The sequence below is a fragment of the Scyliorhinus canicula genome, chromosome 9, assembly GCF_902713615.1.
Source record: "Scyliorhinus canicula chromosome 9, sScyCan1.1, whole genome shotgun sequence".
In the NCBI taxonomy this organism is placed as follows: Eukaryota; Metazoa; Chordata; class Chondrichthyes; order Carcharhiniformes; family Scyliorhinidae; genus Scyliorhinus; species Scyliorhinus canicula.
In genome coordinates, this window is record NC_052154.1 from 91,421,632 (window position 1) to 91,448,665 (window position 27,034).

At 48.1% G+C, this 27,034-nt stretch overlaps 1 protein-coding gene across 2 annotated transcripts in view; it reads right to left on the reverse strand.

Moving 5' to 3' along the window:
* slc38a8a (solute carrier family 38 member 8a) overlaps nt 1-27,034 on the reverse strand; it is a 105,807-nt gene that overhangs the window by 24,721 nt on the left and 54,052 nt on the right. Inside the window, exons 2-5 of one of the 2 annotated variants that reach the window (XM_038806100.1) lie at nt 24,453-24,651; nt 12,756-12,912; nt 5,288-5,389; nt 800-857 (exon numbers count right to left, since the gene is read on the reverse strand). In XM_038806100.1, coding sequence (XP_038662028.1) covers nt 800-857; nt 5,288-5,389; nt 12,756-12,912; nt 24,453-24,651 — 516 coding nt within the window. The remainder of the gene's footprint in view (nt 1-799; nt 858-5,287; nt 5,390-12,755; nt 12,913-24,452; nt 24,652-27,034) is intronic. The other variant, XM_038806101.1, reaches the window with a different exon arrangement.

Below are 27,034 nucleotides of genomic sequence, written 5' to 3' on the forward strand. Positions count from 1 at the left end.
GCACAGCTGGTCTTACTCAGACCAACCTGAGGAGAGGGCTCACTCACTCTAAAAATGGACTGGATCCTTGAGCCAAGGAGCAAGATGGCGCTGTAACGTGGTGACTCTCTGCGAGCTCTCTCACAGATCTTCTTCCCAGAACTCTTATAATCATATTCACCCGATGCCTGTGTCTATGTATTTACATTGTGTGTTTTTGTATGCCCTTTTTTTATGTATGGAATGATCTGTCTGGACTGTACGCAGAACAATACTTTTCACTGTACCTCAGTACATGTGGCAATAAACAAATCCACTCCAATCCAATAATAGGAACATAGGAGTTAGGAGCAGACGTAGGCAATTCAGCTCTTCGTGACTGCTAATCTCTTTCTGGTCTCAAAGCCACCTCCCTGCCTGTCCCCCATAACCCTTTAAGCTGTTTTTTTTTTTTAAATCAGAAATATATCTATCTAGTTCTTGAAACCATTTAATGATTCTGAATCCACCGACTATGGGGCTGCGAGTTCCACAAATTCACCACCCTCTGCGAGATGTTGTTTCCTCATCTCAGTTTTAAATCTATCACCTCTCAATCTACTTCTCATTCTAGATTGTCCCACAAGGGGGAACATTTGGGCTCCATTTACTTTATCAATCCCTTTTAGCATTTTATAAACATTTTAAATAGTATTTTAATGTTGTGGAGGTTGGAGAATGTGGAGTCCAGACTTACCACTGGCCGAAGCCAACCCTACTGAAGCATAATTTATTGGAGAGAGATTGAATATTCATCGGACACCTCAGCCTTAGCTCTTACCTGGAATCCAAAGCAGATTGTTGGTACAACTGTGAACATGGCTGTCCATGAAGAAACACTGTGGGAATAAAACAAACGGTGCTTAACATGAGTGTGTGAGTTTTGTAGCAGATGATATACATCTGCTACAAAAACAGAAATTACTGGATAATCTCAGCAGGTCTGACAGCATCTGTGGAGAGAGAAGGGAGCTTAACGTTTCGAGTCTGGATGACTCTTTGTCAATTTGATTGGGTGACCACCAGGTAGAGCAAGCATGCTAGGCAGGCAGTGCAGGAATCTCCCGTGGCCATTCCCCTGCAAAATAGTTTTACCGCTTTGGATACTGTTGAGGGGAACAACCTCTCAGAGGAAACAGCAACAGCCAAATTCATTGCATCACAGTTGATTCTGCTGCACAGAGAAGGAGTAAAAAGTGTGGAAATTCAATAGTTGTAGGGGATTCAATTGTAAGGGGAATAGATAGGCATTTCTGTGGCGCAACACAAGACTCTAGGATGGTATGTTGCTTCCCTGGTGCTAGGGCAAGAGAATCTTGGAACAGCTACAGGACATTCTGAAGGAGAAGGTTGAACAGCCAGTGGTCATGGGACATATTGGTACTAACAAGGTGAAATAAGGATGTGATCCTAAAAGCAGAATGCAGGGAGTTAGGAAGTCAGTTGAAAAGTAGGATCTCAGTGTTACCACCAGTGCCACATGCTAGTCAGAGCAGAAATAGCAGGATAAATTGGAGGAAAATGTGGCTGAAGAGATGGTGCGAGGGAGGGATTTTCAGATTCCTGGGACTTTGGGACTGGTTGTGGGGAGGGGGGACAAGTACAAATTGGATGGGTTACACCTGGACAGGCCCGGGACTGATGTCCCGGGGGAGTATTTGCGAGAGTGATTGGGTCGGGGATTAAACAAAAACAGCAGGTGGATGGAAACATATGCAAGAGTTAGAGGAGGTGGAATCAAGGACAAGAACAAAAGACAGAAAGGGGAATAAGAAAGGTGACAGGCAGAGAAATCACGGGCCAGTATCAAACAGGGCTTCAGTGGAAATGGGACAAGTAATGTTAAAGAGACAAGCCTTAAGGCATTGTGCCTTAATGCACAGAGCACTTGCAATAAAGTGGATTAATTAATTGTGCAAATAGATGTAAATGGGTATGTTATAGTCGGGATTACAGAGACATGGCTACAGGGTGACCAGGGATGGGAACTGAACATCCAGGAGTATTCAGTAGTTAAGAAAGACAGATGAAAAGGAAAAAGTGGTGGAGTTGCATTACTGGTTAAAGAGGAAATTAATGCAATAGTAAGGAAAGATATTGGCTGCAATTGAACAGCCTCGTAGCGCCCGACTAGGTGATGTGACGAGGATGGTAAATCTTGCGAGAGGCCTCTTGCCAAATTTACGACGCTCGGATCACCTCATGAGATCTAACAAGTTCTCGCAAGATGTTGCGATCTGGGTCTTGCCCTCAATGGGTGGGATTCTGATTTGGATATTTAAGTGTACAGTGAAGCTCACTTATCGGTGTCCGCGCCAAAGTCTTCAAGGACTGGGATCAAATGCCCGCACCTTGGAGACCTTGCCATGGTGCTCTTTAGCACTGGTCCACACAAACCTGGACCAAGCATAGTGGCACCTGGGGGGTCTTCAAGGAGATTGGAAGCCCCTGGGTGGTCAGGCTCTGGGCAAGGTGGTAAAGTGACACTCCCGATGCCACAAGCGCACCTTGGCACTGCCAGACTGGCACCTTGGCACTGCCAGCCTGGCACCTTGGCACCACCAGACTGGCACTGCCAGGGTGCCTGGTGCCACTGCCATGGTGCCAGGCTGGCAATGCTAAGGTGCCCAGGTGACAGGTTGCCCATGCTGGGGATTGGGCCCGGATGCTCTGCCTTCATGAGCAGTGCTCGAGGACCCACTAATCGGTAAGTTGGGTGTTGGGGGTTTGAGAGATCAAGGTGGCATTTAAAAATGGCACCCCAATCTCTTCCTGAACCGACGAGCTGAGCTGCAGGAAATGAATGTAAGTGCAGCCTCGGCAAGGCTTTCCTTGCCTTGGGTGGAGCGGAGGAACACCAACGGGAAAAATACTTTAGTGGGGGCTATAGATCGACCCCAAAACTTTCTTGGTCATGCTGGGGATGGCATTAAAAAGGAAATTCGAGACACATGCGATAAAGGAACATCTGTAATTATGTGCGAATTTAATTTGTATATAGATTGGGCAAATCAAATTAGTAACAATACCATAGAGGAGGTTTTCCAGAAGTGTATACAGGATGGTTTTCTGGACCAATTAATTGAGGAACCAACCACTTTGGTAGCAAAACCGTGAAGGCAAATTATTATCTGATTAGCCATAAATTAGGAGAGGGTAATATGTAACAAAATCTGGGTGTCTTCGCATATCAGTCACTGAAGGTAAGCATGCAGGTACAGCAAGTGTGAAGAAGGCAAATGATGTGTTGGCCTTCATAGCAAGAGGAATTGAGTATAGGAGCAGGGATGTATTGCTGCTGTTATAGAGGGTCTTGGTGAAGTCACATCTGGAATATTGTGTGCAGTTTTGGTCTCCTTATCTGAGGAAAGATGTTCTTGCTGTAGAGGGTGTCAGTGAAGGTTTACAGGCAGATTCCTGGGATGGTGGGACTGGTGTATGAGGAGAGATTGAATCGGTAGGATTGTATTTGCTGGTGTTCAGAAGAATGAGGGGAGATCTCTTAGATGCAGGAAGGATGTTCCCGATGGTGGGTGTGTCCAGATCCAGGGGTCACGATCTGAGGATCCGAAGTAGACCATTCGGGATAGAGATAAGGAGAAATTTCTTCACCCAGGGAGTGGTGACTCTGTCAAATTTGTTACACAGGAAGTAGTTTCTTTTAATATAAATTTAAAGCACCCAATTAAGGGGTAATTTAGCATGGCCAATCCACCTATGCTGAACATCTTTGGGTTGCCGGAGTGAGGCCAATGCAAACACGGGGAGAATGTGCAAACTCTACATGGAGAGTGACCCAGGCCGGGATTGAACCCGGGTCCTTGGCGCCGTGAGGCAGCAGTGCTAACCACTGCGCTGTCATGCTGCCCTTTACAGGAAATAGTTGAGGCCAAAACATTGCATGTTTCCAAGAAGCAGTTAGATACTGCACTTAGGGCAATGGGGATCAAAGGATATGGGGGGAAAGCAGGATTAGGCTATTGACTTGGATGATCAGCCATGATCATAATGAATGGCAGAGCAGACTTGAAGGGTCAAATGGACTCCTCCTGCTCCTATTTTCTATGTTTCTTTGACAGACCATCGTAGACTGCCTTTTGTGCAATGAGAAATTAATAATTGGCTATCTAGTTGTACAAGACCTCGAGGGATGAGCTACCATCATTTGATAGAATTCTTCATCAAGATGGAGAATGATGTTGATTCTGAGACTAGGGTCCTGAATTTTAATAAACAAAACTACAATGATCTGAGGCGTGAGTTTGCTACGATGGATTGGGAACCCTTAATTAAAGGGATGATGCTGGATAGGCAATGGCAAACATTCAAGGAGCACACGGGTGAACAGCACTTAGAGCGAAGGGCATCAAAGGATATGGGGGGGGGGGGAAAGATGGACCAGAACGAGTTGGATAATCAGCCATATCTTATTGAATGGCAGAGCAGGCTTGGAGGGCTAAATGGCCTAATCCTGCTCCTATGTTTCTATTTCCCCTTGAACTCCATCATTCTGTCTTTCACTCTGTCATTACTTTCACTCTATTATTCACCCTTTGATTACATTGTTCTTTTTTGGCATCTGCATTTTCTTTTCACTTCATTATCCCAATTTCCATTCATCAATCCTCCTTTCAGACATCATTCTATCTTATCTCCATTCTTCCACTTTTGACTTCTTGCATTCCTGAGGCTGGATTGATCCTATCAGACAGAGGTCTTGGCTTCACTGAATGGAGCCATAAACAGTCTCAAACGTCTGGTACCATAAACGGGTCCAGGTGGTGTTTTGTCAGATTGATAATTATTGTGTTCGACAAAGGTATTCAGGGTGACAGAGTGAAGCTATTTAGTTGCAATGAAGATGTAGGTTGACTACAAACTAGTTGAACAGTGAAACATGTTCAAGGGGCTGAATGGCCTACTTCTGTTCTTTTGCACCGATGATTTAGATGGCTGATGTCTGACACACTCTTTGTGACAATCTGCTACTTTATAAAGACCTATGGGGACAGAAACCAGTGGAAGTAAAACGAGAATCACCACGGATGAATTGATAATGACAAAAGTGGCACATGTTGTTCAAATACGGTGTCAGAAACAGCAAACCACATTGAAGGTAATTTGGTTTAGAATTGTTCCAGTTTCCCTGTTGTGCTGTTAATTCTTCATAGATGCCCCTGCTGGTGTGAGCTGTCATCACAGAAATGAGTGAGTTATAGTGTTACCCCTGTTTGCAATGGTTTAGCATCTGAGTTTCCTTCATTCTTACCTGGAGCTGTGATGTTCTGGGATGGAATTGGATTCCTTCAGCAGGTAGAATTTCACAACCACCATGATGGTTAAATATGTGGCTGCCAAGGTGCCCAGGATACTGAGGGAAGGACGACAAATCAGAAAATACTGAGGAAAGATTACATGCAGGCACATACACTCACATTCACATTCTCACACACTTAGGCTCACACTCAGACGTACACGCACAGTCACAATCACATACATTCTCACACAACTGCTCATGCTCATGCACAAATTCACACTCTTGCACATATTCTCACACACACATTCTTACATATTTTCACACACTCATTCTCACATGCACACTCAGACATGTTCACGCACATTCTGGCACACACACTCTCATACATGTTGTGTTATGTTACTGCGAGTAACATAAGCTGCTACTTGATGTAGGCTCTGCTGAATTATGCTCCAGACTCGGAGATATGTTTAACGTATTTATTGAGCTATTAATAATGCTCCGTAAATGAGTTCGACACTCTGCTAATCTGCCTCTCTAGTAACTCAATCTATTCCGCTAACTATACATGCTTGCTCTTGACCACGTGCTAGGGTGTGATGTTGCTGTAATCATCCCTGTCCTACTCTCTAGGTCTCTGACGGTGGAAGAGGCAGAGCCTGTGTGCCTTGTCATTTTTATATGGGTTGTGTAGTGCCCCCTTGTGGTAATGCCACCTCTGGTTGTCCTGATTACCCATTGGTTGTGTCCTGTTCTAATGACCCATTGGTTGCGTGTCTGCATATCATGACATCTCTGGTACTCCCTCTAGTGATTACTTAGTTGTAGTGTAGTGTATTTACATTAACCCCATGGTATGTACAGTGATGCACATCACTACAATACACATGCTGCCACACATGCTCACACACATTCTCACACACACACATGGCAGAAACTTACCAGAATTTGGCAAAGTGTCAGACTCAAACTGAAAACTGGCCTGTAATTCCCCAGTTACACCGACCATTTTTCTCCCCAAATATTGAGCTTCTTTGAAGGATTAGAAAAAGTGGACTGGATTTTCCGTTTCTGAGACTAAGGGCTGGCTTCTCTGATTTTGAGGCTATGTCCGGAGCGTGTGTCGAGTATTCCTACCAAAATGTTAGCACTGCCTCTGCCCCGATGCTCTGCCTGGTGGGCGGTTAGCAGCCGCGCCACATAAAACCCCTGGTTTTCCCTCCAGATACAGCCGTAGTTTGCCAGGTCTGTGGCTGCACATGCACACGGCGGTGACCTGCAGCGGTCGCAATGTCAAACATGGCGGCAGCTGCACGTAGACCCGGCATGCAAGATACTGCCTCCCTGCAAACCCCCTTCCCACAATCCCCCCTGCCCCCACTGAAGCCCCCCCCTGACCAGCGGAATGGAAGCCCCCCCCCCCCGACGCAGTCCGCAACCGGCACACAAGGTTGATGAAACCTCATACAACAGGTGATCCACCCCGTCGGGAAGTTGGCCCATCGGGGATGGAGCATTGGGAGAGGGCCTTCAGGTGACTTCCTGAGTCTGTCCCAACGGCGTGCGGCCTACTCGCCCCGGGCCTGGCAGAAGCCTCTCTAGCCAGCGGCACTACTGATGCCGAAGTATGGCGATGTTGTACACTGTCCATATGCCATCTCTCTCTCTCTCAGCAGCCAGCACGCCAGGTTCACGATTTTTGAATGCACAAGTGAAGTACGCAGTCGGGAACTCGGCCCATTGGAGGCGGAGAATTGTGGGTGGGCCCACTAATGATATACAAATCGTGTTTAAAGTATACGCGGAGTGAAACGCATTGACGCCATTTTCGATGGAACGAGAATCGCGATTTGGTGTCAAACGGCACTGCTGCGATTTTGGCGTCAGAAGCTATTCTCTGCCTGATCGCACTTCCTGATTTTCACTTCCGCTAACGGAGAGTCACGCCCTTTGTACCTGGTTTACACTATCATGCTGGCGTGGAGGGGCCTGATAGAGTCGGCAACTGGCTCCACAGAGGTCGGGCGCCATTCTTAAACGGTGCCCTGATCAGTAATGCAGCCTATTGGCCCCCTGCCCTGATCATGGAGGTATCAGGGCTCTCACCCCATCTCCCCCCAAATTCATCTCCAGCATTCCCCTTCCCTCTTCGCCTTCTGCTCTCCCCCCACCACACATATGAACACCCCCCACCCCCTGGGGCTCCACTAGGGCCCTGGCACTGCCCCGGCACAGGTTGACATTACCAGGTTGGCATACGCACTTGCACACATGCACTTATTCACACGCACTCACTCACTCAAATGCACTGTCACACATGCACACGCACACTCAAATGCACTCACTCACTCAGTCATACATACAGTCACACACTCACACATGCACTCAGTGCGTGTGTATGAATGTGAATGACTAACTCACACAGTCAGTCACACTCGCATCACACACACACACGCAGGCACTTGCACTCACTCACATGCAGTCACACACATTCACACACACACTCACTCACTTGCTCTCAGTCTTACATGCACATACACACATTCACATGCACCTTCACACATGCATGTAATGACACATGCACACATTGACACATGCACACATTGTCACACGCACTCACCCATGCACACATTTACACCCGCACTCTCACACCTACTCTCACATTCACACAAGCGCACACACTCTGACATTCACACCCACACATGCACAATCTCACACTCACATGCACTCATACTCACACACGCACACATCTCATACTCACCCACACAAACTCTCACACACACACTCACATTCACACCCACATAATCTCAGATTCACACACACTTTCTCATACTCACCCACATGCTCACACACACATGCAAACATACTGACACTCACACTCTTCCAGGCACTTTCTCAGACGAACACACTCACTCATACACTCTTTCACTCACACACACCCATGCTCACACACATAGACCCATGGTGTCTCATCCACACTGATTGGCACATACTCACAAACACACTCAAACACACATTGACACACACTCACTCTTGTATTCACTAGCACACACACATACACTCACGTGCACTCTCACACACACCCATGAACACTTTCCCACTCACACTTTCACACCCATGCACTCATTCACACCCAATCACACATTGACACACACATTGACACAAACACTCTAACAAAATCACACTCACAAGTACACTCACACTCTGACTCCCACACTCACAAACACAGACATCGAGCACAATTACAAAAACGCATACACTCTTCACACCATCTTAGCTAAGTTTTTCTGTATTCTTATGCATTTGGCACAGATAGACGCATTTATAACCGTTCTCCTGGGTAATTTGAACATTTTTAGTGTGCCCTACATTGATTTCTGGGTAAGTAGCTTTCTGTCATCAATGTATTTTACAACATTGGTCCAGTTTGTGAGCTCTCAAGGTTTCTGTGTTTCGATTTTCCGGCGGCAATCCAAATACTTATTAGTTACTAATTACCCATTTTCTGCTTTCTATCTCTTCCAACAGCTTTTTTATTGATCTGCCTTGTTTTGCCTTGGAGAGGGCTGGTCTAATTGGGGTCGTTTGGATGATTTAAAGTATTTGACAGGGTCAATCGAGTAAAACTATTTCCTCTGGGACAAGGGGTCTAATCGTTAAATTTGTGCGAGGCAGGTCAGAGTGAATAGAAAGCTGGAAATCTCCCACCAAAATCCTGTTGAGACGGAGGGTCATTTGGAAATTTTTTAAAGTGAGATTAATATATTTTTGTCTGGTGAGAGAGTCAGGAGTTTTTGACTTCAGGCAGAAGGATGCAGTTACGATTCGGGCTCGATATCTCTAATCGGATTCAAAACCCTAGTGTCTCACCCTGAACAGATAGAAAATAATCCTGTTACCTGGAAATGTGAGAAAAACCGACTTCTGATCCACAATAGAAAAGCAATTCCACAATGCAGGAAACCTCTATGAGAGCAGTTTAGAGAAAATGCCTTCAAACTCATTTAAATATGCACAGCCCATTCACGGCCGGAGGCTCCCAGCTCCCGGGAATCACCAGCCCCCGGGAATCACCAGCCCCACCAGTACAGCACGAGGCTCCCAGCTCCCAGGATTCACCAGCCCCACCAGTACAGCACGAGGCAGGCACACTGGCAGTGCCAATCCGGTACCCTGGAAGTGCTGGTTTGGTGCTGAAGGTGTGCCAGGTTGGCACTGCTCAGGTGACAGAGTAGTGCCAGGATTCCACGCCCAAGTTGCGAGGCCTGAGTGGGGCCATGGCCGGGAAAGGAAGGGTGAACAGCAGCATGAAGGAGGTCATTGCCCAGGTGTGTTCTGTACACAATAAACAGGAGAAATCCAACCCAGGCAATTACCGCCCGTTCAGTCTATTCTTCATCATCGGCAAAGTGATGGAAGGGGTCATCAACAGTGCTATCAATTGGCACTTATTCAGCAAAGCCTGCTCAGAATGTTCAGTTTCAGTTCTGCCAGGGTCACTCAGTTCCTGACCACATTACAGCCTTGGTTCAAACATAGACAAAAGAGCTGAATGCCAGAGATGATGTGAGAGTGACTGCCATTGACATCAAGGAAGCATTTGACGGAGTATGGCTTTTGGATTTTTTTGTTTATTGTCACGTGAACTGAGGTAGAGTGAAAAATATTTTTCTGCAAGCAGCTCAGCAGCCCTTATCATTAAGTACATGAAAAGAAAAGAAAGTAAAAGAAAATACATAATAGGGGTAAGATAAAAAAGAAAGGTTAGTAATAATGCTAATCTTAGAATTAGATTTTAAAAGATTAGAATGATTATAAGATAAGTAAAAAGAGGATCTGTTCGGGAGAGCTCGCAGAGAGTTGCCACGCTCCGACGCCATCTTGCTGGCAGGAGCCAGGAGCTGTAGCAATACTGGAGTCAATGGGAATCAAGGAGAAAACTCTCTGCTAGTGAGAGTCAGACCTGGCACAAAGGAAGGTGGTTATGGTGGTTGGAAGTCAATCATCTCAGCTCCCGGACATCTCTACAGCAGTTCCTCAGGGTAGTGTCCTAGGCCCAACCATTTTCAGCTGCTTCATCAATAACCTCCTTTCCATCATAAAGTCAGAAGTCGGGATATTTGTGGATGACTGCACAATGTTCAGCACCATTCATGATCCTCAGATAATGAAGCAGTCCATGTCCAAATGCTGCAAGACCTGGACAAGGTTATATTCATGCCACACAAGTGCCAGGCAATGATCATCTCCGCCAAGAGAGTATATGCTTAGCAGCCCTTGACATTCTTTGATCTTTAATCTTTATTATTATCACAAGTAGGCTTACATTAACACTGCAATGAAGTTACTGTGTAAATCCGCTTGTGGCCACACTCTGGCGCCTGTTCGGATACACAGGGTGAGAATTCAGAATGTTCAATTCGCCTAACATGCACGTCTTGCGGGACTTGTGGGAGGAAACTGGAGCACCAAGAGCTAACCCACGCAGAAACGGGGAGAACGTGCAGACTCCACACAGACAGTGACCCAAGCGGGAATCGAACCTGGGACCATGGTGCTGTGAAGCAACAGTGCTAAGAACTGTGCTACCGTGCCACCCTCATTCAATGGCATTACAATTGCTGAATCCCCCACAATCAACATCCTAGGGATTACCATTGATCAGAAACTGAACTGAACTAGCCAAATCAATGCTGTTGTTACCAGGCCAGGTCAAAGGTTAAGAATCCTACGGTTTGTCAAATAGCTGCATGATGTCCATGTGTGGGTTGAGCTGGGCTGTCTATCTTTTACTTTCATTTTGAGCTGAAAAGCTGCTATGTGGCTCTGTTTTTGGTTTCGTTTTCAGTGTTGGAGAGTGGCATTCAAAGCAAGAAGATGTTCTGATCTCTCTCTCTCTCTACAAGCTAAAGAATGTCATCAGCTCACTTGATGATTTCAAAGTAATACCTGTTTCTGTGGACAATTTAAACCTGCTGTCTTTGTTGAAAAGGGTTTAACTTATACATGTTGCGAGGAAAGGGTTACCTATAGAGTATTGTACCTATGGGGTTACAAGTGTTGGTAGTTGATAAGATGTTTACTGTGTGTTTATAAAATGGTAACTGAGCTCATAGAATAAACATTGTTTTGTTTTTAAAATACTTTTAAGGTCTCTGTTGCATAACACCTGGAGAGTGGACCCTTGTGCTCCCCATAACCAAAATCTATTAAAAGTCATGGGTCAGGTGAACTCCATGATGTACTTTGGAGTTTTCTAAACCCTGGCCCAAAACACCACCACCTTCTGAAGGGGTAACTAGGGATGGGCAATAAATGCTGGCCTAACCAGCGACACCCATATCCCGTAAACAAATTTTTAAAGAAGACATTCCGGTCTCCAGCGGATCGAGATCTTCGAGAGGATCCACGTCACAAAAATAACCTGGAACTCCGACCATCGGATCCGCAGATACACCGCCCCACCCCAAACCCTGACATCCCACGACACACATTCCACACCCACTCCATCCCAACCCCCGACAAATCCATATCCCCATCCCCTACCATCCCGCCCCTCAAACATCTCCGCCGAAGCCCCTGACATCACCAACACAGCATCCACCCCTTTCCTCAACCCCCGACCCCCCCCCCACTTCAAGACATCCCCCCAAAGCCCCAGACACCCACCAACTCAACTTCCACCCCTTCCCCCAACCAACAACCCCACCCCCCCCCAGACACCTCAGCGCCCGATACTCTTGAGCCCCCACCACCCTCTCATCCCTCCCGCACCCCCCATACTCGACACCCTAAAACCCTTCGCCCCCCTCCCATCGAAAAACACCCCATTTTCCCTTGTACAGCATCCCCGCCCCCGGACACCCGCCCATCGCCATCCCTTCCCAAGACAATATGTGCCATGTGACACATGTACCAGCCTGTTTGCCCGCCTGTAAATTTGATGGCACTCACTGATCCCACTGGCATGGGGAGTGATGGAGGGCAGTGGTGGGAACACTCCGGATCACAAGCATTGGGCAGCACGGTGGCACAGTGGTTAGCACTGCTCCTCGCAGTGGCAGGGAGCTGGATTCCATTCCGGCCTTGGGTGACTGCCTGTTTGGAGTTTGTATATTCTCCCCGTGTCTGTATGGGTTTCCTCTGGGTGCTCCGGTTTCCTCCCAGTTTAGATGGATTGGCCATGCTAAATTACCCCTTAAGGTCCAAAGGTTAGGTGGGGTTACGGGTTTGTGGGGACTGGGCCTAGGTAGGGTTCAGAGGGTCAGTGCAAACTCGATGGGTTGAATGGCCTCCTTCTGCATTGTAGAGATTTTATGCTTCACTACAACCTCCAAATGGAGAATCTTCAGAGTGTTCCCTTCTGGCTCGTCCACCACGTATTTTTCCACCTTCAATTGATATATTTCTGAGTCCCATTGGAAATAGAAGTACGTTAATTCAGACAGTGTATTTTTCCTGCTCCATTTGATCACTTTACCTGATGTATTTTTGAAAGCCAAGCTCCTCAGGGACGGATAATGGCAAGATGACCAAGAGGCAGACTGCGGACAATCCCAGTTGGTGGTGCATATACCATGGCCGTGGTAATGGTACACCCTCTGATGTGGTTTCATTGTTGACCATTGTGTCGCACACTTAAACAGAACACAGAGTCAGCGGATGAGAGACCCTCACACTATCATAACACAGTCTGCATCAGTGGGGGGAGGGTGGGGTGGTGGGGGCACTGAGGGGATGTTGGTGACAGGGTCATCCCTGTGTGTGTTGGGGGGTGGCAACGACTTCCCTGGTGTTAGGAGGGACAGTGACAGGGATGTCTGTGTGTGTGTTTGTGTGGTGAGGGGGCTGGGGGGCAGGGTTACAGGGATGCCCTGTATGTGTGTGTGTCTCTGTGGAGGGGGGGGGGGTGGGTGGGAAGTATGGCAGGGATATCTGTGTGTGTGTGGGAGGGGGTGACAGGGACGTCCCTATGTGTGTGTGTGTTTGTGTCAGAAGGTGGGGGGGAATGACAGGGACGTGCATGTGGGTCGGGAGGGGCGGGGCACGGGCAGCTACTTCCTGAGAGGGTGAGATGGACGAGTAGAAAATGCAGCCCTCTCTGACCTCTTCCGTTTCTCCAAGTATCATTGGCAGAGTTGGGTCAGAGGTCAGCCACTAATGCATTGACAGTATTTATCGTCAGTGGAGGCGGTGGCGGGTATACTAAATGTTTGAAATGGGCTTTCAGATTTAAACTATGAGAGCAGAAGAAACATGGTTTGTATTCCCTATGAGAAGGTTCTCCGTTAACCAGAGGTGTTTAAAATGTCAAAAGGATTAAATGTGATAGTCATACAGCATACAGACATTGGGCTAGTTATCCATGAGAACATAAGAGCTAGGAGCAGGAGTAGACCATCTGGCCCCTCGAGCCTGATCCGCCATTCAATAAGATCATGACTGATCTTTTTGTGTACTCAGCTCCACTTACCCGTCCATTCACCATGATGCTTAATTCCTTTACTGTTCCAAAATCTATCTACCTTTGCCTTAAAAACATTTAACGAGGTAGCCACAACTGCTTCACTGGGCAGGGCATTCCACAGATTAACAACCCTTTGGGTGAAGAAGTTCCACCTCACCTCAGTCCTAAATCTGCTACCCCTTATTTAGAGACTATGTCCCCGGGTTCTGGTTTCACCTGCCAGTGGAAACAACCTACCTGCTTCTATCCTATCTATTCCCTTCATAATTTCATGTTTCTATAAAATCACCCCCACTCATTCTTCTAGATTCTAATGAGTATAATCCCAGTCTACTCAGTCTCTCCTCATAATCGAAACCTCTCAACTCCAGAATCAACCCAACGATTCTAGTGAGGCGGCACGGTAGCACAGTAGTTGGCACAGTTGCTTAAAGCTCCAGGGTCCCAGGTTCGATTCCCGGCTTGGGTCACTGTCTGTGCAGAGTCTGCACATTCTCCCCATGTCTGAGTGGGTTTCCTCCGGGTTCTCCGGTTTCCTCCCACAGTCCAAACATGTGCAGGTTAGGTGGATTGGCCATGTTAAATTACCCTTAGTGTCCAAGAAGCGTTAGGTGGGGTTACTAGTTTATGGGAATAGGGTGGAGGTGTGGGCTTAATTAGAGTGCCCTTTCCAGGGGCCGGTGCAGATTCAATGGGCCAAATGGCCTCCTTCTGCATTTTATGAATCTCCTCTGCACCCACTCCAGTGCCAGTGCATCTCTTTCTCAAGTAAAGAGACCAAAACAGTTCTCCAGACGTGGCCTCATCAGTATTCTATACAACTGCAAAATAACTTAAGTTCCCTCTGCACAGCAGCATGCTGCAATGTTTTACCATTTAAATAATAGTCCACTTTGCTGTTATTCCTACCAAATGGATGACCTCACTTTTATCAACATTGAACTCCATCTGCCATATTCTTGCCCACTCACTTAAATTATCTATTTCCCGCTGCAGACTTTCAGTGTCCTCTGCACACTTGGCTCTACCACTCATCTTAGTGTTATCTGCGAACTTTAACATATTACACTAGCTCCCCTACTCCAGATCATCTATGTAAATTGTGAACAATTTAGAACCTCTCCTCCATATCCTCTCCCAACTCTTCCTACCACTTTGCTTTGATCCCTTCCAGTGATACCTTCTCCTCCTCCAAAATAGCTCCATAGACCGCTGACAACCCCCTTCTCCAGTCCCCCTGTCGTCAGCACCTCCTCCAGAAATGTCGAGGCCGGCTCCTCCAGGAAGTTCCGTATCTCCTTTCTAGCAAAATCTTGAACCTGCATATATCTAAACATTTCCCCATGCTCCAGCCCATACTTCTCTTCCAGCTCCTTCAATCCTGCAATCCGACCCCTAAGAAACAAATCTTTTAGTGTCTTAATCCACTTCTCCTCCCATTTCCGAAAATTTCCATCCCACCTCCCTGGCTCAAATCTGTGGATCCCCCGAATCGGCATTTCCTTTGACCCTACCCCTAAACCAAAGTGTCGGCGGAACTGCCTCCAAATTTTCAATGAAGCTATTATTACCGGACTCCCTGAGTACTTCCCCGGGGCTATCGGGAGCGGCGCTGTTGCTAGTGCTTTCAATCCTGACCCCTGCACAAACTCTCCTCCATTCTGACCCACTGGGAATCAACCCCTCTTGCTCAGCTCCGCACCTTCTCCACATTCGCCGCCCAGTAGTAATACATCAGGTTCGGAAGACCCAAACCCCCTGCCTGCCTTCCCCTCTGTAGTAGCACCTTTCTAACTCTGACCACCTTCCCTTCCCATATCAACGACGTAATACTTCCCTCAATCTCTCTGAAAAAAGCCTTTGGCATGAAAATCGGCAGGCACTGAAAAATAAACAGAAATCGTGGCAACACGTTCATTTTAACCGCCTGTATCTCGAGCTGATGTTGTTTGTGCGGACACTCACCCTCGGCTCCTTATGTAGAAGCTTTACCCAATTCACAAACCTTGGTCCAATCCCAAACCGCTCCAGAACTGCCATCAAGTACCCCCATTCTACCCGGTCAAACGCCTTCTCAGCATCCAATGTCACAACCACCTCAGTTTCCTTCCCTTCCGCCGGTGCCATAATGACGATCAATACCCTTCCAATGTTTGAAAAGAGCTGCCTCCCTCTCTCAAACCCCATCTGATCTTCACTCATCACCTTCAGGAGGCAGTCCTCCAGCCTACCCGCCAGTACCTTCGCCAATATTTTTGCGTCCACATTCAGCAGTGATATGGGCCTATACTTTTTTCAGAAACAGGGAGATCGATGCCTGCTCCAAGGTTTGTAGCAACACCCCCTTCCCTATCGCTTCTTCAAACATCCCCACCATCAGGGGTGCCAGCTTATCCTTGAATTTTTTTATAATATTCCACCGGAAACCAATCCGGCTCTGCCACCTTCCCCGACTGCATCCTCCCAATCACATCCTTTATCTCCTGCTCCCCTATCGCTCCTTCTCATGTAACCCTGTCCCCCTCCCCAAACCTCAGCGTACTCCAACCCATCTAGAAATTCCTGAATCTCACGGTCTCCCCCAGGTGGCTCTGACCTGTACAACCTCTCATAAAATTCCTCAAAAACCTTGTTAATCAGACCCAGCGCCACCACCAACTTCCCTGCCCTATCCCTCACCTGAACAATTTCTCTTGCCGCTGCTTCCTTCCGGAGCTGACCTGCTGACCCCCTGATCTGCCACCACCTGCCACCATCTGGAAGCGTACTCTTTCGCTGACCAGTACCGCTACCCCTCGAGCCCTTCCGTCAAGTCCAGAGTGAAACACCTGACTAACCCAGCCCTTTTTAAGTCTCACCTGGTCCTTCATTCTTAAGTGAGTCCCCTGCAGCATTGCTACATCGACTTTCAAACTTTTAAGATGCGCAAGCAACCTTGATCTCTTGACTGGACCTCCTAACCCCCTCACGTTCCACGTGACTATCCTAACTGGGGGTCTCTCACACCCCCACCCTTCTTATCTACCATTATCATTCCACTGGGTCCTGCCCCATGAGCCTGACCCGCCCCTATCCATTATTAACATCGAACCCCTTCCCCCCCCTCCCAAAAATCCCCCCTACATTTCCTCATCAAAAAACATCTCTCAGCATCAGCCCCCCCCCGCTCACCTCGTAGGCCCATAAAAACCTGCCAACCAGGCTCCAATGTCCGCAGCCCTCCTCTCACCTCACCTCCGTTCACTAGCTGACTTTAGTTAGCTAGCGCGGGTGGCTACCCCCGCCACACCATACCGTCCCCTCCCACCCAGTCCCAGAGAAAGACAAAACCAAAACAACAATCCAACCCATACAATTCACTAAACTAAGATATAACCGTCGCCACACAGAATCAACACAACTAATAACTTAAACTCTGTAACAATGTGAAGAGAAGTAAATTACAATACACGTCAGTAAAAAGAAAGTCATAACATTTGTGCATTTTACAGCCCCCCCAATGACAGTCCACAGTCTCTCTTCCAGCTCCACTCCTCACGTCTGTCCCAATCCTTCTGCGCTTATGAACGCCTCAAAATAAAAGTTTTTGGCACCACACGTCACCCTCAGCTTCGCCGGGTAACCATACCAAATCGCACCCCCTTCTTGTACAGTGCCGCCTTCACTCGCCCGAACGACGCTCGTCTCTTTGCCAGCTCCAGAGTCAAGTCCTAGTAGATCCGAACTCCGGCAACATCCCACTGCACCTCGTGCTTCTGTTTCACCCAGCTTAACACCTTCTCCTTCATGCAGTACTTATGGAAACAGATAATTACTGCTCTTGGCGGCTCATTCACTTTGGGCTTCAGCCTTAACGACTGATGAGCTCGGTCCAGTTCGTATCGAGAGGGGTTCTCCCCCTCTCCCATCAGCTCCGCCAACTTCTTAGCGAAGTACTCTGTTGGCCTTGGGCCCTCTATCCCTTCGGGCAAGCCCACAATTCTCAGATTGTGCTGCCTCGAGCGGTTTTCCAAGTCCTCAAGCTTTGCTCGGAGCCCTCTGTTGACCTCCACCACCCTCCGCAGCTCGTCCCCTATCGAGGTGAGCTGGTCGCTGTGTTGTGACGCGGCCTCCTCCACTTCCTTCAACTTCTCGCCCTGCTCTCTCACCTTGGCCGATGTCTTTGCCACAGCTACTCTCACCGGGGCGATTGCCTCCTCCACCAATGACTTCAATGTGACCGTCATCTCCTTCCTCAAAGCCTCCATGTGCCTCGCAAACTGCTTTTCCAGCTCCACCGCCATCACCTCGATCATCTTCTCCACTGTAAGTAGTGCGGCCCCACCATGCGGTCCGGCCGCCTCAATCTTCTCAGCACTTTTGCTCGTCTTCTCATTCAACGGCGAGCCCGCGTTTCCTCCCTTCCTCAACGCTGCTTTTCGCATCCTTTTGACAAATTAAGTTCTTTACCCGTCAGTCTGGCCTCAATAAAACTCGAGAGGGATTTGTAGGTATAGTATTATTTATTTTTAAACAACTTGCAAGGCTGACCCGCTTTATAGAGATTCAGAACACATGCAGTCTCCTGAAACCCCCAGAAATGAGTGAGGTCGGAGACAAAGAGATCTCTGCACGTATCATTCAAATGGCATCAAATAGCACATACAAGATTCCCATAGGTCATCCTATACACCTATATGACCTGGCCATATATCCTGATTGGCTCACTTCACATTCCTCAACCCTGGGCCTCTTGTTACCCTCCATCCTTTTCACCACCCTTGGCACGAGGCTCCCCTCCCCCCTTCCTGGCCATGCTTTGCTGAATCCCTTTGTCCTTTGTCTGTGAACTCACTACCATCAGACCGGCACCATCATCTACATTATTCTAACTAATAATCCTATTTTATATCACATTTGTTTGTTCAATTCCTCACTTTAACGGCCTATAATTTTTCCTTTTTCTCACTCTTCCTTCCTTCTTCAATCTCAAATTTCTTTAAAACTTCTTTCTCTTCTTCTATTTTTGTATACCTCCAGAATTTCCCTGGGACCAGGCTCAGTCTTCTTACCACATTCTAGGCGGGAGCCATCTGCTGTTGGATATCTCACCTACATCGCGCCCTGGCTTCAGGCCTGCCGCCTCGGCCTCCGCTTGGCTCCGCCCCCTCCAGTTTTCGGAGGAGAGTAAAAACAGAAAAAAATCTTTCCCTTTTCAGCTCGTGGTCTTTGAGGCCTTCAACTTTTAGGCTGCTCCTTGGGGAAACAGGTCGTGATCCCCGCTCCTCCTCCACGTGCAGCCGCCCCCGCTGAAACCACCGGGACCAGTTTCTCCCCTCCCGCCTTTTCAACCCCCCAGCTCCGTGAAACGGAACTTTGATGCTGTCACAGGGCGAGGGAGGCAGGGCCGACCCCGGAGAGGTTTATTTACTTTTTTCCCACCCAAAAACTTTGCGGAGAACCCCCGAAAAAGACCGCGATATTGCGGACGGCGGGAGCTTCTTCCAAACGTGGCCGCTCCGCTCGCAGACGCCACCGGAAGTGAGGACCGCTGTTAGTTAACCAATCCTCTACCCATAATGCCATGCGTCTTTAGCTTATGTAGCAGCGTTTTGTGCGGCACCTTGTTGAATAGCTTCTGAAAATGCAAATACCCCACATCCACCGTTTCCCCATTGTCCACCGAGCTCATAATGTCCTCAAAGAATTCCACTAAATTATTCAACAGGACCTGCCTTTCATGAACCCATGCTGCACCTGCTCAATGGGACAATTTCTATACAGATGTCTCGGTATTTCTTCTTTAATGATAGATTCAAGCATTTTGCCCACTACAGAATTTAAGCTAACCAGCCTATTGTTGTTAGTGGAGCCAGCAACAGCCAAAGGCTGTCCAGTAGATGGGTTCCCACCAAACCCTCACCCACTCTCCTCCACAAAGGGAACTTGACTGTGCAATCTCTTTTTTTTAAAATTGAAGATTTAAAGAATTTGAAGAGATCTGCAGGGTGGCGGTGGCAACAGGGGCGGAAGATGCAACGGCGAAGACAGTGGAACTGGGACATCCACATCAATGGCTGATACGACTGGAGTATCCGGCACATGGCTTTGGAGATGGTCCAAGTGGTGATTAGGCTCATGGATCTGTGATCGTATTTAGTGGGAAACCAAACCCATTTTCACCAACATGCCGTCCGGAATCCAAACCGCTCCTGTGGCCGAAATTCGGGACATGTACCGTGTCTTCCAGGGTGGACTCATACATTGGCCTGCAGAGGCCTGCACCTGGCACCTGCCTTGGTTCTTTCCTGAGCGCAGTGAAATTTCCCGCTAATATCCAGAAAGACAAGACTCAAACAGGTGCGGAGGCGGCTACCCATTAACATCTCGACTGCCGCGATACCCATGGTGGCATGCGGGGTTGTTCAGTAGCAGAATAAAAACCTGGCTAAGCAGGACTCCCAGTATGTCTGCTTCTTCATTCCAAACTTAAAAGTTTGAACCACTTTCTCAGACATCCGGGTGGTATGGAGTGGTCTTAACGTAACGCTTCCCATTGGCTGAAATGAATGCCGTAAATTCCGCACTCATAAATGACGTACCATTGTCTGATACCAGCAACTTGGGTATGCCCTGTGTGGAAATGTGCCGGAGTATCTCTGGTGGTCCGGGCTGTCATTGCCTGCATCTTGAGGACCTCCATCCACGTGGGCTGGGCATTGACGAGAGCGAGGTACATCGTGTTCTGAAAGGGTCCCGCAAAGTCTATATGGAGGCAGGACCACGGACGACCCGGCCATTTCCCACCCTCCACGGGTGGAGTGGAGTTTCAGGATGCAACGCTTGGTGTACCTGACACTGGACGCAGAGCTGGGCCACCTGCTCAATGGCTATGCGATCCCGAGCCACAAAACGTAACAGCGAGCTAACATTTTCATCTTGGACATGCCTGGGTGTCCAGTGTGGAGGTTCATTAGGAATGGGCCGAGTCCACATTTGGGGACAACCGTGCAGGTCCCCCAAAGGAGCACGGCATCTTCTGTGCTAAGTTCCTGCAGCTTTGTGGTGAAGGCCTTCAAGTCCTGTGGTAAAACCTGGTGCTGAGCCCCACACAGTACCATGTGGCAGATGCGGGATAGCTGAGGGTCAGTCGGGGCACACCTACAGATGCGGGACGCCTCATGACCGGTAACGGGCTCTTAAAATGGAAGGCGGCAATGACCTCACCGGCCACCGCTGGTGGAAGTGGCCTGGTCACCTGCATCCAGCGATGGGCATTGCTGCTTGCAGCTTATGACTATGTTTTGGAATATGCAGGCGGCTCAACACGTTGGCATGGGGAATCTTGGCCCTGGAGTGGGCGGAAGCAAAGGGCGGAAAATCGCTTGATCTTCCTTGAAGATTCCCACGTGGGCTGTGGTCCATGAGAATGGCGAAGCAACGCCCGTAGACATACTGATGAAATCTCTTGACCCTGAACATCACCGCCAAACCCTCGCTCTTGATCTGCGCATATTGTTTCTCTACTTCGGTGAATGATTGTGAGGTGAAGGCGATGGGGCAATCAGATCCAAAGTCCATAGCCAATACAGTCCAAATGCCGTATGGAGAAGCATCACAGGTCAGCAGGAGTGGTCATTATGGGTGAAAGTGTGTTCGCAGTCTTGATGAAAAGAACTGTTGTTTGACCTTAGCAGAAGCCACCTGCTGTTCTCAGGCCCACTCCCAGTGTTGCCCCTTCTTTAACATATAATGGAGAGGGGCTAAGGTGGTGGCCAGGTTCGGGAGGAACTTGCTATAGTAATTCACCAGGCCTGGAATGATCGGAGCTCCATTGGGCCACCTGGTATGGGAGCCTGCCGAATAGCCTGTACCTTTTCATCCACCGGGTGTAAACCATGGCGGTCAATGCGACAGCTGAGATACATTACTTTGCATTGGAGACACATTTCTCCCGCTTGTGGCGATGCCAGCTTCCTCAAAATGCCTCAGTACCTCGGCCAGGTTTTGTACGAGCCCTTGATCAGGACGTCATCCAGATAGACCGCCACATGGGGTAGACCTCGCAGGAAATTCTTCATTACTCACTGGAATATCGCACATGCCGAGGAAACCCCAAAGGGTAGGAGGGTGTATTCATATAGCCTCCTGTGTGTGTTCATGGTTAAGAAGCATCTGGACTCGGGGGCCAGGACCAACTGGAGGTAAGCGTGACTCATGTTGAGTTTCGTAAACACGCGACATCCACTGAGGTTTGTGTAAATGTCCTCGGTCCTAAGGTCCGGATAATGGTCCAGTCGAGACAGATACTTGATCGACATCTTCTAGTCATCACATAAGCCCACTGATCTGTCTGGCTTCATGATGTCGCCGCTCCTTCGGAGAACTGCACCAGGCGTACGATGCCCAAACTCTCCATCTGGTCCAATTCAGCATCCACCTTGGGATGAAAGGCATAGAGAACAGGTTGGGAGTGCAAGTAGCAAGGTTGAGCCAGAGGGGCCAAGCTTATTCGACCGCAGCCCCTTTGATGGTGCCCAAGCCATCCTGGAATACTAACGGAAATCTGGATAGAACCCTTTCAGGGCCATGTGGGTGCATGTGGCACACCCACTGCCAATTTAACCGCAGGTGGCACAACCAGTCATGCCCAGCAAGCTCAGACCACTCCTGTGGACCACCACCAGAGGAATATTTGCAGATTAGTGACCATACTCGACCAGAACAGTTGGAGTGCCCATAATAGTAGTGTTTCCCTGTATTCTGAATTCTCCCTCTGTGTACTCGAACAGGCGCCGTAATGTGGTGACTAGGGGCTTTTCACAGTAACTTCATTGCAGTGTTAATGTAAGCCTACTTCTGACAATAAAGATTATTATTATATTATCTTGTGTGGGTGTCCAACAGGGTCAGTATTGAAGGCCAGACCAGATGCAGTCAAACGTACGCTGACTGACTACAGGCAGTGCCGGCTCAGTGTTGAGCTCTAAGCAGATGGGGTATCCATTAATTTGCAGAGAGATCTGGATGGGTGCCATTCTTGATGCAGCCACCCACTGCAACAGCTGGCAGGTGCTGTCATTGCCTTCCGCAGTGTAAGCCCTGTCACGTGGGGGTTGGTCATCCCAGGCAGGTCAGCGGGTGGGTAGATCCTAGCGGGGCCTCCTGTTCCCCTGGTCTTTGCAGCATGTTGCAGCCCTCGCTGGTTGGTGCTCATATTCCTATTTCTCACGGTCGGGGAGGACGTCCAGTTCGCGGCCTCTGTTGCGGCAACCTATGTTCCCCTGGCGGATGTCGCAATGCCGGGGGCCGGTTTCCTCAGGTCTCGCCGAGCGTGATTGGTGCTTGCTTTTGCATCCCAGACTGAGCACCGCCATCCCCTGGAGTTCCTGGAATTCCTTGTTCAGCCCTTTCTCTGGAGACAGCTATCTCCACTGCGCCTTGCATGTCTAGCTGGGCCTCAGCTAGTAATTTCCGTTGCGTTGCGTATTGTGGAGTCCACACTAAGCCGCCCTGAATAGTCTCATTCAATGTTGCTCCAAATTCACAAGTCCCAGACGGTTTTGGAGGTGGGCCAGGAAGTCTGACTTGGCCTGGGCCTGAGCAGCCAGGCGGAACCAGAAATGGTGCACGATGAGCAGTGGTTTTGTGTCAAAATGCTCCCCATCTAGGGACAGCAGGATGGCGAACGATCGGTTAACTTGGGGATCCGGGTGAGTCAGGCTCTTCATCACACTGTAAGCACTCTGCAAGTCATTAGCAATAACACAGTTTGTCTCTCATCACCGAGAAGCGCATTTGTTTGGAAAATATATATCATACATTCTACGTTTTGTCCGCAATCATCTGTACCTGTGTTAAAAGGTTCCAGTCTTCCAATATGTGGCATTTCAGTGGTTAGTCACGGGGCATCAGGAAGCCTAGACAAGATGGACCTGGGGCCTAGCAACCGGTGTCAACGGCAGCTCCACTAACCCTCATCACCAGTGTTGAATCCATGGTTAGCAGAACGCACAGATGATAAGTAGAAAGTAACGAATAAGGTTTACAAATCCAAAACTCCTCCACTATCCTAAGGGTCTCCTTTTCCTGACCTACATCAATGCTGGGGGTTTTATACAAGCCAGGGCTCTCCATGTTAAGCTTAAGTCCCGTCCCCTTAAAGGGGAATTTCATATTCCGGGGGCTCATGGGGAACCATATGGTCCTGATCCTGGGACGCCATTGGGTTATAACATCCCTGAGGAGGGTGGGTTCAGGCCCTTGACTCTTGTCTGGTGGGTGATACCTGAATAAGGAGATACAGTTTTCAAGTTAAGCGAGGCCATTCAAAGGGGAGATACGGAAGCACATTCTCACACAAAGAGCGAACATTTGGTACTCTCTCTCCAAAAAGCTGCAGTTGCTGGGAGACATGTGGAGCTGTCAAGACTCAGGACAATAGAATTATGTAGATTTTGAGCCCAGCAAGAGAAATGGAGTGAAAGCAATTAACCATGATTTAACCGAATGTTAGAACAGAGCCGAGGGGCTCAATGGCCTTCTCTGGTGTTTCCTACCCCTGAAATGGATACTTTAGAATGCACCATCAGGAAGAGCCTGGATAGCTCCGAGGTTAAAGGTGGAACTGTTGCATTCACAACCACTGAGGAATGTGTTGAGCATTTGGTTGAAGGTGATGACATGATGGAAACAATTGAAAACGAATACAGGTTCGAGAATCACACTTACATTTAATGAGCTGATCTTCGACAACAACAAGAAACGCGATGGAGATCATGAAGACATTGAAGACAAAGCAGATTTCGCAGAGTCTCCCAATGGCAGGTCCACAGATCTCCTTCACCACTCCCTGGTAGGTAGACTGGTTGCTGATTGAAGAACAGTAACCGAGGATCACCAGGCCGCTGATGAGGAAGATGAGGGAAACCTTAAAGAAACGAGACTGGAGTAGTTAACTCGCAATAAAACCTGATGCAGCTTCAGAATCGCGAGGACCTATGACTCACCGAGAAAATCTTGCTGCAAAATGTTAAGCCAAATTGCATTTTATTAAACAAAAAATTTTCTGATGAATGGTGAATGTTAGTGCTGAGGATTGAAGCTCTCCTGCTTCAGATGCCCAGTATCAACAGTTCTTTAGCATACAATCCAGTAAAGAGCTCCTACCTCACTGTTTTGGTGCCTTTTTCCATTTCCTGTACCATCTTGTGTTTTCTCTGACTGAAATTATTAAATTGTTCAAAAACAAGTAGCTGGCATTTATACAGCAACTTTCGTGACCACTGGAGGTCCCAAAATGTTCTGTAGTCAAGAAACTGTTTACTAAATGTAGTCACTGTTGTAATGGAGGAAAACAGCAATGGGATAAATGACCAGATAATGGTCCGTAACTTCCTGCTAGCGGCAGGAAGCCACGGGCCGCCGATTTTAAAAGAGAAATGTGCGCACTTACCTGCGCTCCGGTGATGCATCGAACCTTCCTTTCTCTTAGACAGCTTGGGGCCTCCAGCACCCTGGTCTGCGCAGGCTCCAGCGGGGCGCAGAAGGTGTGCATCCCCACCCCCTTATGACGCATCCAGCTTGGGAATGCCCACTGAGGGCAGGCATTTAAACAATAGATTTTAATAGAAAAAACAGGCAACTATTTTAACAAGTGTTTTAAAGGTGTGTAGACATATTTTTCAAACAGGTTTTCGCTATTTATTTTAAACAGGCATTGCTATTGTTGTTGATTCTCTTAAAGTAATTTTTTTATGATTAAAGGTGATTATTTACAAGTGAACATAGGTTTGATTATTTGTTTTAAATCTGTGAAACTATTTAAATCTGCCCTATACATGTGGTGTGCTTAAAAATGTTTGTATGTTTTAATTTAGATTATGGTCATAAGATTTCAAAAGCACCCTGGGGCTTTTTGCTGTCACGGTCTTTGTAACAGCTGATTTTTTTGATTAGTGTTTGTAGAATCACTGCAGTGCAGAAGAAAGACATTCGACCCATCAAGTCTGTACTGACACTCCGAAAGAGCACCCCACCCATGTCCCCGCCCTATCCACATAAGCCTATCAAAACATTGGCAAGGGCTAATCCATCTAACCTGCGCACCTTTGGACTGTGGGAGGGAGGCAAAGCATCCAGAGGAAATGGCAGCGGTACTGTGGCACAGTGGTTAGCACTGCTGCCTCACAGCGCCAGGGTCCCAGGTTCGATTCCCCGCTGGGTCACTGTGCGGAGTCTGCATGTTCTCCCCGTGTCTGCGTGGGTTTCCTCGGGTGCTCCGGTTTCCTCCCACAGTCCAAAGGTGCGCAGGTTAGGTGGATTGGCCACAATAAATTGCCCTTCATGACTAAGAAGGTTAGGAGGGGTTATTGGGTTACAGGGATAGTGTGGAAGTGAGGGCTTAAGTGGGTCGGTGCAGACACGATGGGCCAAATGGCCTCCTTCTGCACTGTATGTTCTATGTTCTGACTGTCTGTGTAGCCATTTTACTGTATCTCCATGTCTGAATGAATTTTCTTCAGGTGCTCTGGTTTCCTCCCACCATCCAAAGATGTACAAGTTAGGTGGATTGGCCATGTTAAGTTGCCCCTTAGTGTCCAGAAATGTACAGGTTAGGTTCCGGGGATAGGGTGGGGGAGTGGACCAAGGTAGGGTAGTCTTTCAGAGGGTTGGTGATGGGCTGAATGACTTCCTTCTGCACAATAGGAATTCTATGGTTCTATTCTAATGGTTCCAGGAAACCCATGTAAACACGGGGAGAATGTACAAACACCACCCAGTCACTCAAGGTCCAAATTGAACACTGGTTCCTGGTATTCTCAGGCAGTAATGCTAACTAATGCCACCATGTAAAATATGTTTCAGCTTTATTTACTTCCATTATCTTATTGATTTGTAATTACCTCTATTAAATGTCGTGTTCTGATGTTTCAGTAAGACATTTGTGGAAGCTTGTAAAGTTTAATGTAAATCATAGAATTTACAGTGCAGAAGGAGGTCATTCAGCCCATCGAGTCTGTACCGACCCTTGGAAAGAGCACCCTACCTAAGCCCACCCACTGCCCCCCCCTGTCCCCGTAACCCAGTAACCCCACCCAACCTTTTTAGACACTAAGGGCAATTTAGCATGGCCAATCCACCTAACCTGTACATCTTTGGACTATGGGAGAAAACTGGAGCACCCGGAGGAAACACACGCATACATGGGGAGAAAGTGCAAACTCCGCACTGACAGTGACCCAAGCCGGGAATCGAACCTGGGACCCTGGAGTTGTGATGCAATTGTGCTAACCCCTGTGCTACCGTTCCCC